We start from the raw sequence: 15,414 nt of genomic DNA on the forward strand, positions 1-15,414 counted from the left end.
TGTGTTCTATTGAGCACAATTTGGATTGGCTCTAAAATTATTTATTCCCACCTGCTCCTCGACGACTAATCCGAGAGAGGGATTGAGCGATTTGCTAAATGCAGCCTTGCATGTTTTAGCTCACTTATTAGCGATTTTCACTTTACTTCTGCAGAATATGATTTTCAAAGCGGACCAATGTAGTAATTGATAAAAGGTTTTTCGATTTATGAAGCACAATTTTTACAAGGGTTATAGTTTAGTTTCCTCTGTCTTATATTCTGTATGCAATACAAAGCCTAACAGTGAAAGACTTAAAACGCCTTAGCCCATCTGGACTTCCTCTTTTTGTGTAAGTAGAAAAAAACATTGCACTAATTTAGTTTTTTTATGGTTGCTTTGTAATGCAATAACTGCACTAAATATAACCATGTATTATCTATTCACCGGACTCTATCACAGTGTGCTAGCGTGGCCCAACGGTCATTTCCTCAATTTCTGAGAAGAAAATAAGAGATTTCCTGCCTGTCGCTATATAGAATGCTTTCTATTTAAGAATATATATAAATAAAAAAATGCTAAGTAAAATACGACTAAGTGAAATAAACATGACATTTTATGTACTTTTAATGCTGCCATTGTCTTGTGCTTTCTTGAACGTTGTAGTTCTTAGGACAGAAATCTTGTCAATCGAGTCCAGGGAATTGATATTAGAGAACCTTTGTAGGGCTCTTGTGATATCTGTTTATGAAACATTTATTTTAACAGTGTCAGTCAAAGTTGGTTTTATTTGGTTTTATTCACTTCATAGATATCAATGTAGGAAACATCACATTCCAAAATACTCATCATAACCAGCCGACTGATGAAAGAAAAACCACCACATCTACCAGGTTCCTCTGGGAGACAAAAGTTATGCAATGTATTGGTATTTTTACACAATTTTAAAACTGTCACAAAAGGGTTATCTAATTTAAAAAAATAAACACAATGACAACCACTTCTGTGTGGTTACAGGGGCTCTTTGAAATGTGTGTAGGTTTGGAGCTCACTTTACTTTCCATACCTTCCCCACACAACAGACCAATAGCCCTCTATTCTATTGTCTCTAAACCAGACAGCTATATGAACCCCAGGCCCTTACATCAGCCTAACATTTCATACAGTAGCCAGACTACAGTGGAGAAAGCCGAACTATGGAGGAATGAGAAAGGAGGAGAGAAGATAGTGGCAAGAGGAAGAGAAAGCCAAAAAAGCGGATGAGAAAAGTACAGAAGACAGCGAGGGAAGGAGGGGGATAGCGTAGATGTTGAGAGACTGCAAAAAGAGAGATGATGAAAACAACTGAAAACCCAGTGTGTGGTGGCAGGTCCAAGGGGGGTGTAACCATATAACATGATCTGGCACATCAGGCGAAGATGGTCTCCTCGCGTCTCTTCTTGGTGAGGATGGTACCAGGCTTGTGCTGGGCGTCGGGGTGGTTGGACAGCTCGGGGGGGCAGGTGGACACGGGGCTCTCCAGGAAAGCCTGCTTCAGGTCGTAGAACACTGACGAGTCCTCCTTGGTGAGGAAGGTCAGGGCCACACCGCTCTTCCCAGCACGACCTGTACGACCAATACGATGGATGTAGTCTGGAGGGGAGGGAGAGGGGGAAATGTCACAATAGGTAGTAAGAAAAAGTCTACACGGGTTAAAGCAACAAACAAACAAAATCACGTGACTGAAACTTAAGTCGATCTCGGATCGATTGTCTGGGGCCAAGTTAACCCTGCAGAATATACATGCATTATGATCTGCATGTTATTGTGTCAGTAAGGGGAAAACACTGCATTAAACCTTCTTTACTCTTACACACTGCTCCAAACTTTTAAAATGTTAGCCACCAAACAGAATTAAAGGAGCACCAGAAAGAGATTGATTTTGGATATAGTTAGGTTTACATTAGGCCTATATGAATCTCATGAGCAGCAGACCCTTTTCCTTTCATCCTGTGCTAATCAAATGTGCCTAGACGTACTGTCAAGTTACCAGGTTGTTAGCTAGCTAGGTAGCATGACTGAACAACGTTGTTTGTTATCAAACCAATAATTAGAGGCCCGGGATTACTTTGAAAACGGCCTGCGACATGGTTTGTGAAATTATATAAAATGTGTGAATTCGCGATACAAAGGAAAAAAGGTAGCTCCGGTAATATGGGTCATATTTTTGGAATGGTTTGAGCTAGAGACAAGCAGTTTTCTTCGCTGTCAAGCGTGACTGTCGCAAAGATGTGCTCCATTTGTCCTCTATGGCATTCAGGAGGCTCAAGACAGCGAACTTGATCTCTAAATTATGTACATTATATTTTTTTAACTGATGGAGGAATAGATGCTCCTTAATCCATTTGCCGCAGTGAAGGAAAACTTGAACCCCTGTCTACAAATACGGAAGGCTGTGCAAAGTCGCTTTGACGTAATGAAAATCCAACAGACAGGTGAGTGACCTAGAGCTGGAACGATAAATTGAAAATTATCGACAACGACTATACCGATCACTTATCGCAGGCATTTTGCTAAAATTGTTTATTACGATAAGTAGCCTATACTAGAACATTTTGAAGTTTTAAATGATTGGTGATTGTTAAATGGGACAATTGATGGCTACAACCAAACGAGTAGTTGGAACTATAATTTTAAAATAAATGTGATGCACATTAATGTTATAAACTTATCGTTCTATTTATCGTTATCACATAAATTCAGGCAATTTATCGCAATATGGATTTTTGTCCGTATTGCCCAGCTCTAGTGACCCCAGGGTCAAAGGTCATGGTGGTGGTCTTACCCTCGATGTTCTTGGCCATGTCGTAGTTGAGCACCATGGAGACGTCGTGGATGTCGATACCTCTCCCAGCCACGTCGGTGGCCACCAGGATGTCCTTGGCTCCAGCCTTCAGGTTGGACAGAGCAAACTCTCTCTGCTCCTGGCCCTTGCCACCGTGCAACGTGCAAGCATTGTACTGAGAGAGGGGGGGAAAGTAGAGAAATATAATTAGAAAGGGACCATTATCAACCTCCTGGTTCCTAGATTAGCCATAGTGGTGAAAGACCTGGATTTTAAAAAACATAGGTCAAAATATAAGTATTTGAGGTGCCCTTGATTTAGCACTGAGTTTGCACTTTTGGAGCTATTCCAGTTGTTACATTGTACCGGGAAAACAAACCAGCAAAGCTCAGGTATTAGAAAGTATTTGACCCAGTTCAGTGGTAAACATATCCCCTAATAAGAGCCTGAGGTCTCACCCCCATCTTCTCCAGAGACTTGGCCAGCACGTCGACACCCTTCTTCTGGTTGACGAAGATGATGATGGGCGGCTCGAACCCGCGCGCCAAAACATCCAGCAGCCTCTTCCTGGAAGACGAGAAAACAAGGGAGACTCGGCATTAGCTACAGCTTCAGGGATAGAAGTGGTGTGTGTGTGTGTGTCTCTGTGTGTGTGTGTGTTACCTCTTCTCTCCCTCTCCCATGAGCAGGACCTTTTGTTCCACTCTCTCGTGGGGTTTACCGGCTGAACCGATGTACACCACGGCCGGACGACGCAGGTAGTTACGGGCCAACCGCTCTACCGCCGCGGGCATGGTAGCTGTGAACATGACCGTCTGAGAAACAGAGAGGAGAGAGACGGATGGAGGAAAGGAGAGAGAAAAATGGAAGGAGGAACGGCAGGGGAGAGAGAATTATCTTCTTAAATTGTACAGCTAGCTTTAAGCTGATATTTTCTTCTGTGTGTGTTTATTTATCTGTCTAGGCTTTAACAATCTCTTACCTGTCTGTACTTGTGTTTTCCCATCTCGAAGTTCATCTTCATTTTCTCTGGGTCCTCTGCCTCGTCAGTGTCTGGTTTCTGATTGGTCACAGGGATGTACTCCAGGATCTTCTGGACGTCAGGCTCAAAGCCCATGTCTATCATGCGGTCAGCCTCATCCAGTACCACGTAGGTACAGCGACCCAGGACCAGGTATCTGTTCTCCAACACGTCTATCAGACGACCTGGGGTGGCTATTACTATCTGGAACACACAGACACGTTTACTCAGACGTCACAAGCATGCGTCTTCATATTGGCAATAAAATTGTGTGTGTGTGCGTGTGTGAATCTGCATGTTTTCTAGTGTCTGACCTCGCAGCCCATCCGGAGGCGGAAGCCCTGGTCCTCCCTGGAGATACCTCCGATGACGGCCACGGTGCGGATACCCAGAGGTTTCCCAAACTTAAGGGTCTCCTCCTCGATTTGCTGCGCCAGCTCACGGGTGGGGGCCAGGATCACTGCATACGGACCCTGGTCCGAGTCCTCAATCCTACAGGGCCAGGGGAAAGAGGGTGTGAGAAGGGTGTGTGTGTGGTTCGAAAGAAGGACATGCAACTCTTGGAGAGTAGTTTGAGGGGTAACCCTCTGGCTGGGGTGGTGTGGCTCACCTTTCATCCTTGGGCAGGGTAGTGATCCAGACCAATAGGGGGATGAGGAAGGCAGCCGTTTTACCGCTACCCGTCTCAGCCACGCCGATGATGTCACGGTTCTGTAAGCCAATGGGGATGGCTTGTCTCTGGATAGGCGTTGGATCCTGGACAACAAGGGAAACAAAAAGGAAGTCATTTTTTTATACAGCAAGTAATGGCTTCAGTGCTGGATCAGGGGAAGACCCAAAAGGTGGCGTGTGCATCCGAAGTCTTCACAGCTGACCTTGTAGCCACAGTTGTCGATGACCTCCACGATGTGCGGGGGCAGGTTGTACTCCTTCCAGTTCCTGATGGGGTGGGGGATCTTGCCACCCTTGGTGGTGATACTGTAATCCTCCCTGAAGATACGCCAGTCCCTGTCCGCCATCTCCTCCAGCTTCTTCTGGGACCAGTGTCTGTCGTCCCACCGCTGCTTGGCCTCCTTCTTATGAACCTTCTTCAGCCGCACCCTGAGGAGCGGGAGGGGAGGGGAGGGGGATGGCGCAGAGATTAGAGAACGACAATCAACCGTTTTAAGCTGTTTCGATTTGATGTGTTTGAGAGCATGGTAGTTTGTCAGGTGTGTTTATGTGACTCACTCCTCCTGCTCCTTCTCCTCCAGTGTGCGTCTCGTCTCCATCATGTCGACGTAGAAATGTGACTGGTCTTTCTTCTGTTGCTTTAGGTCGATCCCAGCGATAAAGCCCCGCCCATACAGCTGGACCTGGTGCTTCTCCTTATAACTGAGAGACGGAGGTAGAGTGGGATATTAGAAGGGAAGAGAGCAGGTGCATTAGAGAAAGCCAGATGTCTATTGAAGGAGCAAAGTGGTTAATGGTTGCCCGTATCCAAATTAGAGGTCTTCACGGGTCCAAAAAGTTGGACCCGTGGATTTCCCACCTGACCTATACGCATAAATTAAGTTTAAAAGACCCGTGAAGGACAGTCAGACCCGTTCTGAAAAGGACCGTGGAAAAACAGACCCCTGCCAGTTCGGATCTGAGAGACGCGTTCAGATCCAAGAGAGAGAGAGAGAAACCTCCAACCAGGCGCTGCCAGCGCCATAAATAAACAAGTGACATTTAGCCATAGTTACGTGTCCTTAAAAACAGCCTATAACAAATTACTCCGAATTTCATGTCTGTTGGACCCGTGAAGACCTCTTGGTTTCTCAAATGACTGCCTCGCCTGGTTCACCAACTACTTCTCAGATAGAGTTCAGTGTGTCAAATCGGAGGGCCTGTTGTCTGGACCTATGGCAGTCTCTATGGGGGTGCCACAGGGTTCAATTCTTGGGCCGACACTTTTCTCCGTGTATATCAATGATGTCGCTCTTGCTGCTGGTGACTCTCAGATCCACCTCTACGCAGACGACACCATTTTGTATACATCTGGCCCTTCATTGGACACTGTGTTAACAAACCTCCAAACGAGCTTCAATGCCATACAACACTCCTTCAGTAGCCTCCAACTGCTCTTAAACACTAGTAAAACTAAATGCATGCTTTTCAATCGAACGCTGCTGGCACCCGCCCACCCGACTAGAATCACCACTCTTGACGGGTCTGACCTAGAGTATGTGGACAACTACAAATATCTAGGTGTCTGGTTAGACTGTAAACTCTCCTTCCAGACTCACATAAAGAATCTCCAATCCAAAGTTAAATCTAGAATCGGCTTCCTATTTCGCAACAAAGCCTCCTTCACTCATGCTGCCAAACATGCCCTCGTAAAACTGACTATCCTACCGATCCTTGACTTCGGCGATGTCATTTACATAATAGCCTCCAACACTCTACTCAGCAAATTGGATGTAGTCTATCACAGTGCCATCCGTTTTGTCTCCAAAGCCCCATACGCTACCCACCACTGTGACCTGTACGCTCTTGTTGGCTGGTCCTCACTACATGTTCGTCGTCAAACCCACTGGCTCCAGGCCATCTATAAATCACTGCTAGGCAAATCCCCGCCTTATCTTAGCTCATTGGTCACCATAGCAGCACCCACCCGTAGTCTGCGCTCCAGCAGGTATATCTCACTGGTCATTCCCAAAGCCAACACCTCCTTTGGCCGCCATTCCTTCCAGTTCTCTGCTGCCAATGACTGGAACGAATTGCAAAAATCTCTGAAGCTGGAGACTCTTATCTCCCTCACTAACTTTAAGCATCAGTTGTCAGAGCACCTTACCGATCACTGCACCTGTACACAGCCCATCTGAAATTAGCCCACCCAACTACCTCATCCCTATATTGTTATTTATTTTGCTCTTTTGCACCCCAGTATCTCTATTTGCACATAATCTCTTGCACATCTAGCATTCCAGTGTTAATACTATTGTAATTATTTTTGCACTATAGCCTATTTATTGCCTTACCTCCATAACTTCCTACATTTGCACACACTGTATATATATTTTCTGTTGTATTTTTGACTATGTTTTTTACCCCATATGTAACTCTGTGTTGTTTTTATCGCACTGCTTTGCTTTATCTTGGCCAGGTCGCAGTTGTAAATGAGAACTTGTTCTCAACTGGCTTACCTGGTTAAATAAAGATGAAATAAAAAATTTTAAAAATAAAAATCCAAATAATAGATCTAATTCGGACACATCTCATGTAACACCATGTTTGTGAAACTGTGAATGTATCGTCCCAGCGTTCATATGCAGACTCACATGGGGTTGTAGTCGGTCGATGTGTCTTCAGAGGCGTCCCACTCAAAGACAAACTTCCTGTCGTTCAGGTGACGTGTCCGCCGGCGCTTCTTAGTCCCGCCCAGGTAACGCTCCTGATTGGACAGAGACAGACAGGTGTGAGATGGCACAGTACACCTGCTCAAACACTTAGTTCAACCAATCATATCAAAGCTCATGATTTAACTAATCAGAGAATCTCCAGTGAACATGCTTTTTAGTCAAGGGTCATATTCACTAGGAATCAAACACAGGAAGACAAACTCAAACAGGCAGGGACGACATTACGTTGTCCAATAAGAAACGTTGTTTTCATTTTCTGTTGCAAAATGTTTTGCTAGGTTTTGCTACAGTGTCCATGAATGAATACAATCCAGAAATGGGCTTAACCTATATTCCTGAAACCAGCCCATGGCAGATCCTCAATCTCCAGACTAACCTTGATGGCCTGGAGCTCCTTGCCCTTATCCTTCTCCTCTCTGATCTTCTGTCTTCCGTCGTCCGCTTGGTCCCCGTTGTTCTCTCGCTCCATCCGTTCTCTCCGTTCTCGTCTGTCCCTCTCCTGGGGGTCCTCTGGGACACGGACAGACATACACTGTGAGCCAACAGCAGGTTCAATGGAACTATGAAAAAAACTTCAACCCTAACTCCAAGCACTGTCAGAGACCTAACCAGAGGTCTAACAGTGTGATATCTAACTGCCAGAAACCTAGGCCGTATTCAGTGGGGTGAAACGTTACTGAACGTCCAGATAGAAACATGATGTAGAACAGCCATGCTTCTATGTCATGTAGAATATGGAATCAGTTAAGTTCTTTAGAAGACATTTCTATCAGAAACATACAGAATATTGTGACCTGACTAACCCCAAGCCGCTCCTACTCACCCACATCTTCCTCCTGACTAACCCCAAGCCCCTCCTACTCACCCATCATCTCCTCTCCACTAACCCCAAGCCCCTGCTACTCACCCATCATCTTCCTCCTGACTAACCCCAAGCCCCTCCTACCTCACCCATCATCTTCCTCCTGACTAACCCCAAGCCCCTCCTACTCACCCATCATCTTCCTCCCGATGTCCTGGAACATCCTCCTCTTCTTCCGGTCCTCATCGATAGTCTTCTTCTTCTCCTCGGTCTGCTGCTGCCTCCTCTTCAGAGCCTCTGCCTCGCGCTCCGCCTTGGACAGGAACTTGGGCTGAGAGAGAAAAAGAAAGAGAGGGAGAGAAATAAAGGGGGAAAATGTTTTGAACTACGAAAACATTCAAATTCAATGTGGAGAAACATAGCTTAACATTCTTAATTGTTACACTCCCATCTTGCGCCTCACTGCAACAGGGCCTCCTGTAGCTCAGTTGGTAGAGCATGGCGCTTGCAACGCCAGGGTTGTGGGTTCGATTCCCACAGGGGGCCAGTATGAAAAATGTATGCACTCACTAACTGTAAGTCGCTCTGGATAAGAGCGTCTGCTAAATGACTAAAACATTTAATAAAAAAACACCAAACAGATTGACTACCAAATGGGCACTATGGTCTCACCTTTGCCTCCGCCTCCTCCTCTGCTTTCTTCTTGGCAAGAAGCTCCTCTAGAGACAGCGGCTGGACCTAAGAGAGATACAGAGAAATACTCATCATGAAACACAATCACACCTCAAGATACATCCCGACGTGGTGGTAGTTAGCTGGGCTTTGGAGAATGGAGAGACTACTCCCTCCTTACCTTTCCTTTCTTCTTCTTGTCCTCTTCCTCATCCTCCTCTTTTTTCAAATCCTTCTCCCTCTTTATCCTGTCCTTGGACTTGGGGGAGATGCTTCTGTAAGAAGAAGTAACCACCCGAGTTGAAAAAGTAAAGAAAGAAAATAAGCTCTGAAAATGGCTCTGCATATTACGTGATGTTTTAAAGACTCATAGCTCACACTCAGTTACTGAATGGCACAAAGTGGGAGTGTTCCAGATAAACATTCTGCTGAGAATATCAGATCTTTGTAATGCCTAGAGACGTTTTTAACGTCTCTGGATGGAACCATATCAATAGGACACTATGATCTTGTAATCGGCTCAAGCCTGCACCGAACACTCACCCTGTGACTAAAACATCAGTCTGACTCAAGCCTACAGACCTGGATTTCTTGCTGCAGTCTTTGTCTCTGCGGTGACCGTCCTTGTCTCTGTCCTTGCGACCCCGCTCTCTGTTCTTGTCCCGGTCATGCTCCTTCTCTCTCTCCTTGTCCTTCAGACGGCGATCTCTTGAGGGGAAGGAAAGGTCAGATACATAGCTGGACACCTTTCAAATACAGTGGAAAACCTAGCCAGAATAGTTTTGATCGGTCGGTCGCAGTAAGTACATCTTCCCTACAGGTCGAAATGCACTGCTGCCATAATCAGGGCAGTGTGGAATATGGCTTGAAAAATTTACCTCAATCCAGGGATGGAAGATGTCGATATACTCCTAATATTCCCATTATCCAAAGTGATAAATCGAGAAGATTGAAATACTGCTAATTTTTTATTTAACAGCCTTTTTCGTCCTCATGCTAGGTAGCAGAAGACAGCAACCATTTTGGAATGGCACGTAGAACAACAAAGGATAGTCAGCCAATCAGGCTCTGAGCGGACTACTTCGTTACGCTGTGGAAATGTCAAAATAAAATCCAGACATGGCTGCTATGGCTTCTGCTACCTAGCATGAGGACGAAAAAGGCAGTTTAATACAAAACTAGCAGTAATTCAAACTTCTCGATTTGTCACTTTAGATCAGTGTTTCCCATCCCTGGTCCTCAAGTACCACCAACAGTACACATTTGTATTGTAACCCTAGACAAGCACACCTGATTCAACTTATCAACTAATCATCAAGCCCTCAATGAGCTGAATGAGTTGCTTGTCCAGGGCTACAACAGAAATGTGTGCTGTTGGGGGTACTTGAGGACCAGGGTTGGTAAACACTGCTTTAGAGAATAGGAATATTAAGAGTACAGCAACATCTTCCATCCCTGGATTCCACGCTGCCCTGATTATGTCAGCAGTGCGTTTCAACCTGTAGGGAAGATGTACTTAATGTGACCGAAAGGTTGAAACTATTCTGGCAGGTTGTTTCGCATTCACCCACTACCAGTAATGCATCATTCAAACCTTTCTGCGGATTTGGATCGGTTGCGTTCACGAGAGCGTTGGCGTGGTTTCCGGTCCTTGGACGGGGAGCCTTTGCGTTCACGCTCTCGTGAGCGACTGCGTTTCCGCTCCCGATCCTTATCCTTGACTCCTGAGGTCTCTGCTGCATCGTTCTTGTCGGTTGGATCACCAGCCATCTGTGAGGACAGAATAAGTATAGCTTTGAGTTGTAGGTCCTCAAGTCCATCTTACCATAATCTCAGTGCATTAGGTCACCAACCCCCATTATTAAGTTCTGATTGTCTCCATTTATCGATTTAATGAACAACACATCATCATCCTATCAACTAGCTAATCTTTTTTTTTAACAACTGGGAACTCTGGTGAAAAAACGAGCTCCGACTGGGGAAAATCGTTTTTAACGTCATCCAACTCTGAATTCCATCTCGGGTCTCTTTCTAGAGCTCCGACATTCTGACCTTTAGATCACTGACGTCATGATCAGACATCGATTTGACCTCAGAGTTCCCAGTTGTTTTGAACGGGGCATTTGCTTCTTGAAAATCCTATATCTTATGGTGCGTTCAAGACAACTGGGAACTCTGAAAAATACAAGGTCAAATCATGACGTCAGTGATCGTCAGGTCAGAAAGTCGGAGTTCTAGAAGGAGGCCCGAGTTCCCGAGTTGGATGACATTTCAAATAGATTTTTCCTATTCGGAGCTCGTTTTTTCCGAGCTCCCAGTTGTTTTGAACGCGGCATCGAAAACTTGACTGCTGACATGCAAAAGATGTTGGGACTGTATCAACAGTGGTCTAATGAAAAAAATGCATGTTTTTGAGTGGATTTTTCTTTTAACTTCCTAACGTTACCTAGCTACTGGTAACGTTAGCTAGCTAGCAAGCAAGCTCGTTAACAATGACTAGCGGACAGATATAGTGAGATTGAACACATTTCATGGATTAAAGTCCAAACATTCTTTATAAACACTGCAACTGTAAGGTTTTACAGCATAACATAAGCAAGTAAAATGGATGTATATAACTTAAAATACGAACCATGGTCACTTAAAAACAAGATGCTTACGAACTATCTTCGTTTTACCAAGCCACCATGTTGCACTACGCCACAGATGAAAAGAACAGCGGATTCTGAGTCTGGGAATTGTGGTTTTCTAGAGGCGTTGCACAGTGGAGTTTCAGAATGGCGTTAAAACCCTTTTCACTACATTTCCCAAGAAACACCGGTACAAGATTAGGACCCACATTGTTTAGAACAAGGATACCTAAATGCCTGCGTGGTAATTAATTGAGCTGTTATGTACTTTTGAAACGCAAGGTGGCGCAAACTTGCTCATGTGTTTTCAACAGACGAGAAGCTAGTCTGCTGCTCTCTGATAGATAGTCTAGCCAATGATGTAGTAGCCTATGTAAACAATATAATACAGCCTTTGGATACAGTAGGCCAGATATGAAGAGACTGTTCTACATATACCAATTGAAGATCCCCAAGTGTATGCAATAAACAAGAGCAGAGTCCTTATATTATGAGATGCATCCTGCAGAATTTTCTCATGAGTTACATGTATTGTAGCAAATGCTGTTTGCATATTTTATTTTATTTGTTTGGCACCTAGTTTACTTGTTAATCCCTGGTCCCCCATCTAAATGGAACAAACAGTACATGGAGTCTTCGATTCTTGAGGAATCTTTAGCAAATTGGAATGTAAACACAGCCCCTCAGACAACTGAATGGAAGACTGAATTATAATAATGCTTCTACTTATGAAAGTGGTGGTCATTTTTATTTTTAGATGATGGATGTGATAAGTGTTCAGTGGTTTAATAATCTGTGTTTCCCTTCCTTTGAGAGAGGAACACTCCACTTGAGTCATCTTATTACAATGTTCCGGAGAAGAGAACGGAAGCATTCTATCAATAGAATATCCATTAGGTTTACATTGGTTGAAATTAATTTGTGGCATTCCACTTCTATATTTCACTTTGACATTAAAAGGAAAGGAAATCCACCATCAGAAATTTCACCTAACTGTGTATCTATCGCCTATTATTGAAAGGGCTTTTAGCTCCCCATTCATCTGCAGTATCATGAAACAGGTAGGTGATAGAGAGATTTACATTTTTAGTCATTTAGCAGACGCTCTTATCCAGAGCAACTCACAGTTAGTGAGTTATGTTTAATACTGGCCCCCTGTGGGAAATGAACCCACAACCCTGGCATTGCAAACACCATGCTCTACCAACTGAGCTATATCCCTGCCGGCCATTCCCTCCCCTACCCTGGACAAATTGTGCGCTGCCCCATGGGTCTCCCGGTCACGGCTGGCTACGACAGAGCCTGGATTCGAACCAGGATCTCTAGTGGCACAGCTAACACTGCGATGCAGTGCCTTAGACCACTGCGCCACTCAGGAGACTGGAGAGGGAAAAAGAGACAGCCGGTTCCATTTTGCCATGTGAGATTTAGTCAGCCCTCTGTTCATGTAGAGACTGTCGATCATGTTATTGAATGACAGGTGTTTCTCTCAGAACCAATTCCTGCCCGGCTGCCCCTCAGCTTTCCCCCATCTGTCCTTGGAGTTACTGTTCTCCTTTATCCTCTCTGTACAGTCCCTTGCAGCCCCCACTAGATTCCTGGGCCCGCCTCTCCCTATCCCACTAAGAGCCACGTGCCTTATACCCCCCACTCTCTACGGACTCTGCACTGTAGTCAGCAGATTTTCAAAAAATGATGTCTCTCTCTGAAATTGAGGATAATTGTATCTAGAAGATCTGATTAAAGGATGATTAGCTTTATCTGCCATTTGGAGCCACAATCCCACATCCCCTCAAAGAGGACACACACACGTGCACACAGACAAGCAGACAGGAACAACGAGGCATAGTACAGTAGGCTACTATAGCGGAAGTATGGTTGGGTGATAGGGAATTGATGGCTTTTGTAGGATAGCCTATGTCAGAGTATCAAAGTCACTGTCTTCATATCAGGCCTCTCAATCTACTATAGTCTGTGCAAGGGTAAACACAGAGTTTAAGGACAGACAGCCTCGCCAGGAGCTGAGATGAGAGAGGAGCTGATTCTTATTCTGGGCCTGCCTTTGGCTCCAGGGGGACATTGAGAGAGAGGTGTGGAGCAGCTACGGATGAGAAAACTATATCAGCATGGAGACAGATCAAAGTTGATGCTAAACAGGGGTGAAACTGAAATACAACAGCGGGAAACAATACAATAATTATTCACTAGGTTGCATAGTAACGGTGGATGCTGTTATGAATATGGGGTGAGGCTGTCAATGAAAATCTTTCTCTTTCTGTATTTTGTTTTTTTCTTTTCTCATCTGTGGACAAAAGAGGAGAAATCAAAGGTGAAAATGAAGCGCAACTGTAGACAGGGTTAATACTGTATCTGCATATTCATACACAGCTTCAGTGACAGTGTTATGAAACAAAGCAATGCACATCTATCAAACACTATGTATCGATTTTAAATGGAACGGAATATAGGCTATGTAATTGATCTTTAAGGTTGGTTGAGTGACAAAATATGTCTTGAGGCAAAGGATTTTCTCACAAAGAATGCATGGACACATCAAGGTCAACGGCATGATTGTGTATATTTTTGGTGTATGAAAAACCTCAGCCGACAATTCACACACACACACAAACTTTATACCATCCTACTGTTGCAATGACAACAGTTCTTGCCACAAAAATAAATTGCCTGACATAGACAGATTTGAGAGAAAAATGTCATGTTATCATGTGTTCTTTGCTTGCTCCTGGCTAAATCATAATAAGTCTGGAGTGAAAAATAAACAAAATCCCCAAAATGCTCTACACTGTACGAAAAATCTTGTTGTTTCAACTAATTATTATTAAGTAACTATTTAATCAGTCTTTTTTTTGTTTACTTAACTTTTCGGTCCAAGTGTTACCTGAACTAAAAACAGTTAGTTGGCCCAAACTTAGCTCCAACATGAGAAAACGTAGGCAAAAATTCAGTCAACTTAAAATGATGTGTTTGCTCAAATTGTCTCATTGTTCATTCAACTAGAAATTATAATTTGGGCATTTTACCTAAAAAAGGATGTGGAACTAGTTACACACACACACAGTGCTTAAGATCTTCGACTTCCGACTTTAGTGTTTTCAAAAATCGAGCTCTGACTGGGAAAAATCAATTTGAACGGTCATCCGACCTGAAGATCACTGACGTCATGATTTTACCTCGGATTTTTCCAAGTTCCCAGTTGTTTTGAACGTGGCATAAAAGGTTGTGAGTTTAAATCCCAGGTGAGGACATGTTGAATAATAATAATTACTTCATACATGAACATGCACAATGTAATCATGTATGTCAACGTGTGTCAAATATGTAAGTTGAAAACATTGTATGTTAAAAGCACTGTGTGTGTGTGTGTAATGAGTTCCACAGCCTTTTTTAGATAAGATGAACAAATAATAATTTCTAGTTGAATTAACATATGAGACAAGTTGAGCAAACACATCATTTTAAGTTGACTTAATTTTTGCCTACGTTTTCTCCAGATGGAGCTAAGTTTGGGCCAACAATTTTTTTCAGTTCAGGTAACACTTGACTGAAAAGTTGAGTAAACAAAGAAAGGCTGTGGAACCAGTTACTTAATAACAGTGGCGGCTCCTGAAAAAATTCTCAGGGGGGGCAATTTTTCTGATGATTTAGGTGACCTACACACATTTTTAAAAAGATATGTCCAGCAACAACATGAAGACAGGGGCAGCATATAAGTCAATACCAGAAGCATTTATTGACTGATCTCAAAAGTGTTGGCTTACAAAATCAAAATAAGTTATCACAGTAAAAATAATCAAGGGTGTTCTTTCACATTCCTCAACACTGCATAAACAATATGCATTTCCATAAACAAATGAAATATCAGCTGAAAATACAGCATCTTGGTATTTGTTCAGATTGCAGGATCAACAAGAGCTTTTACCAGATTTTTTGCCTCATGGTTGAATTGGAAATATGTGCACCTGAGCATAATTCACAACAAGCAAGCAGGAGCTTTTGATAGAGGCTACTGAAAACATTGATGCAAGTTATTGGTAATAAGACATTTTTATAGACTTCCATATTCTGCCCTCTTGTATAGA

At 43.7% G+C, this 15,414-nt stretch overlaps 1 protein-coding gene across 1 annotated transcript; it reads right to left on the bottom strand.

The window, feature by feature from the left end:
* Positions 1-759: 759 nt before the first annotated feature.
* Positions 760-11,400, bottom strand: ddx23 (DEAD (Asp-Glu-Ala-Asp) box polypeptide 23). The gene is made up of 17 exons (XM_041845877.1): positions 11,317-11,400; positions 10,279-10,454; positions 9,267-9,392; positions 8,866-8,959; positions 8,685-8,750; positions 8,205-8,343; positions 7,587-7,720; positions 7,130-7,242; positions 5,055-5,198; positions 4,700-4,925; positions 4,435-4,580; positions 4,139-4,316; positions 3,786-4,028; positions 3,467-3,618; positions 3,262-3,370; positions 2,804-2,978; positions 760-1,611 (listed from the first exon to the last, which is right to left on the bottom strand). The coding sequence occupies exons 1-17, from the start codon at positions 11,317-11,319 to the stop codon at positions 1,388-1,390; spliced, it is 2,448 nt and encodes an 815-aa protein (XP_041701811.1). The 5' UTR covers positions 11,320-11,400; the 3' UTR covers positions 760-1,387.
* Between the last annotated feature and the right edge of the window lie 4,014 nt (positions 11,401-15,414).

The sequence above is a fragment of the Coregonus clupeaformis genome, chromosome 24, assembly GCF_020615455.1.
Source record: "Coregonus clupeaformis isolate EN_2021a chromosome 24, ASM2061545v1, whole genome shotgun sequence".
NCBI classification, from domain to species: domain Eukaryota; kingdom Metazoa; phylum Chordata; class Actinopteri; order Salmoniformes; family Salmonidae; genus Coregonus; species Coregonus clupeaformis.

What these genes read in the sequence shown, in the direction of transcription:
- ddx23 (XM_041845877.1), bottom strand. An exon ending in AGGAGGAGGCGGAGGCAAAG is followed by an intron (nt 8,344 to 8,684) that starts GTGAGACCATAG and finishes TTTCTCTCTCAG; the next exon opens with CCCAAGTTCCTGTCCAAGGC. An exon ending in ACCCTGCCCAAGGATGAAAG is followed by an intron (nt 4,317 to 4,434) that starts GTGAGCCACACC and finishes CTGGCCCTGTAG; the next exon opens with GATTGAGGACTCGGACCAGG.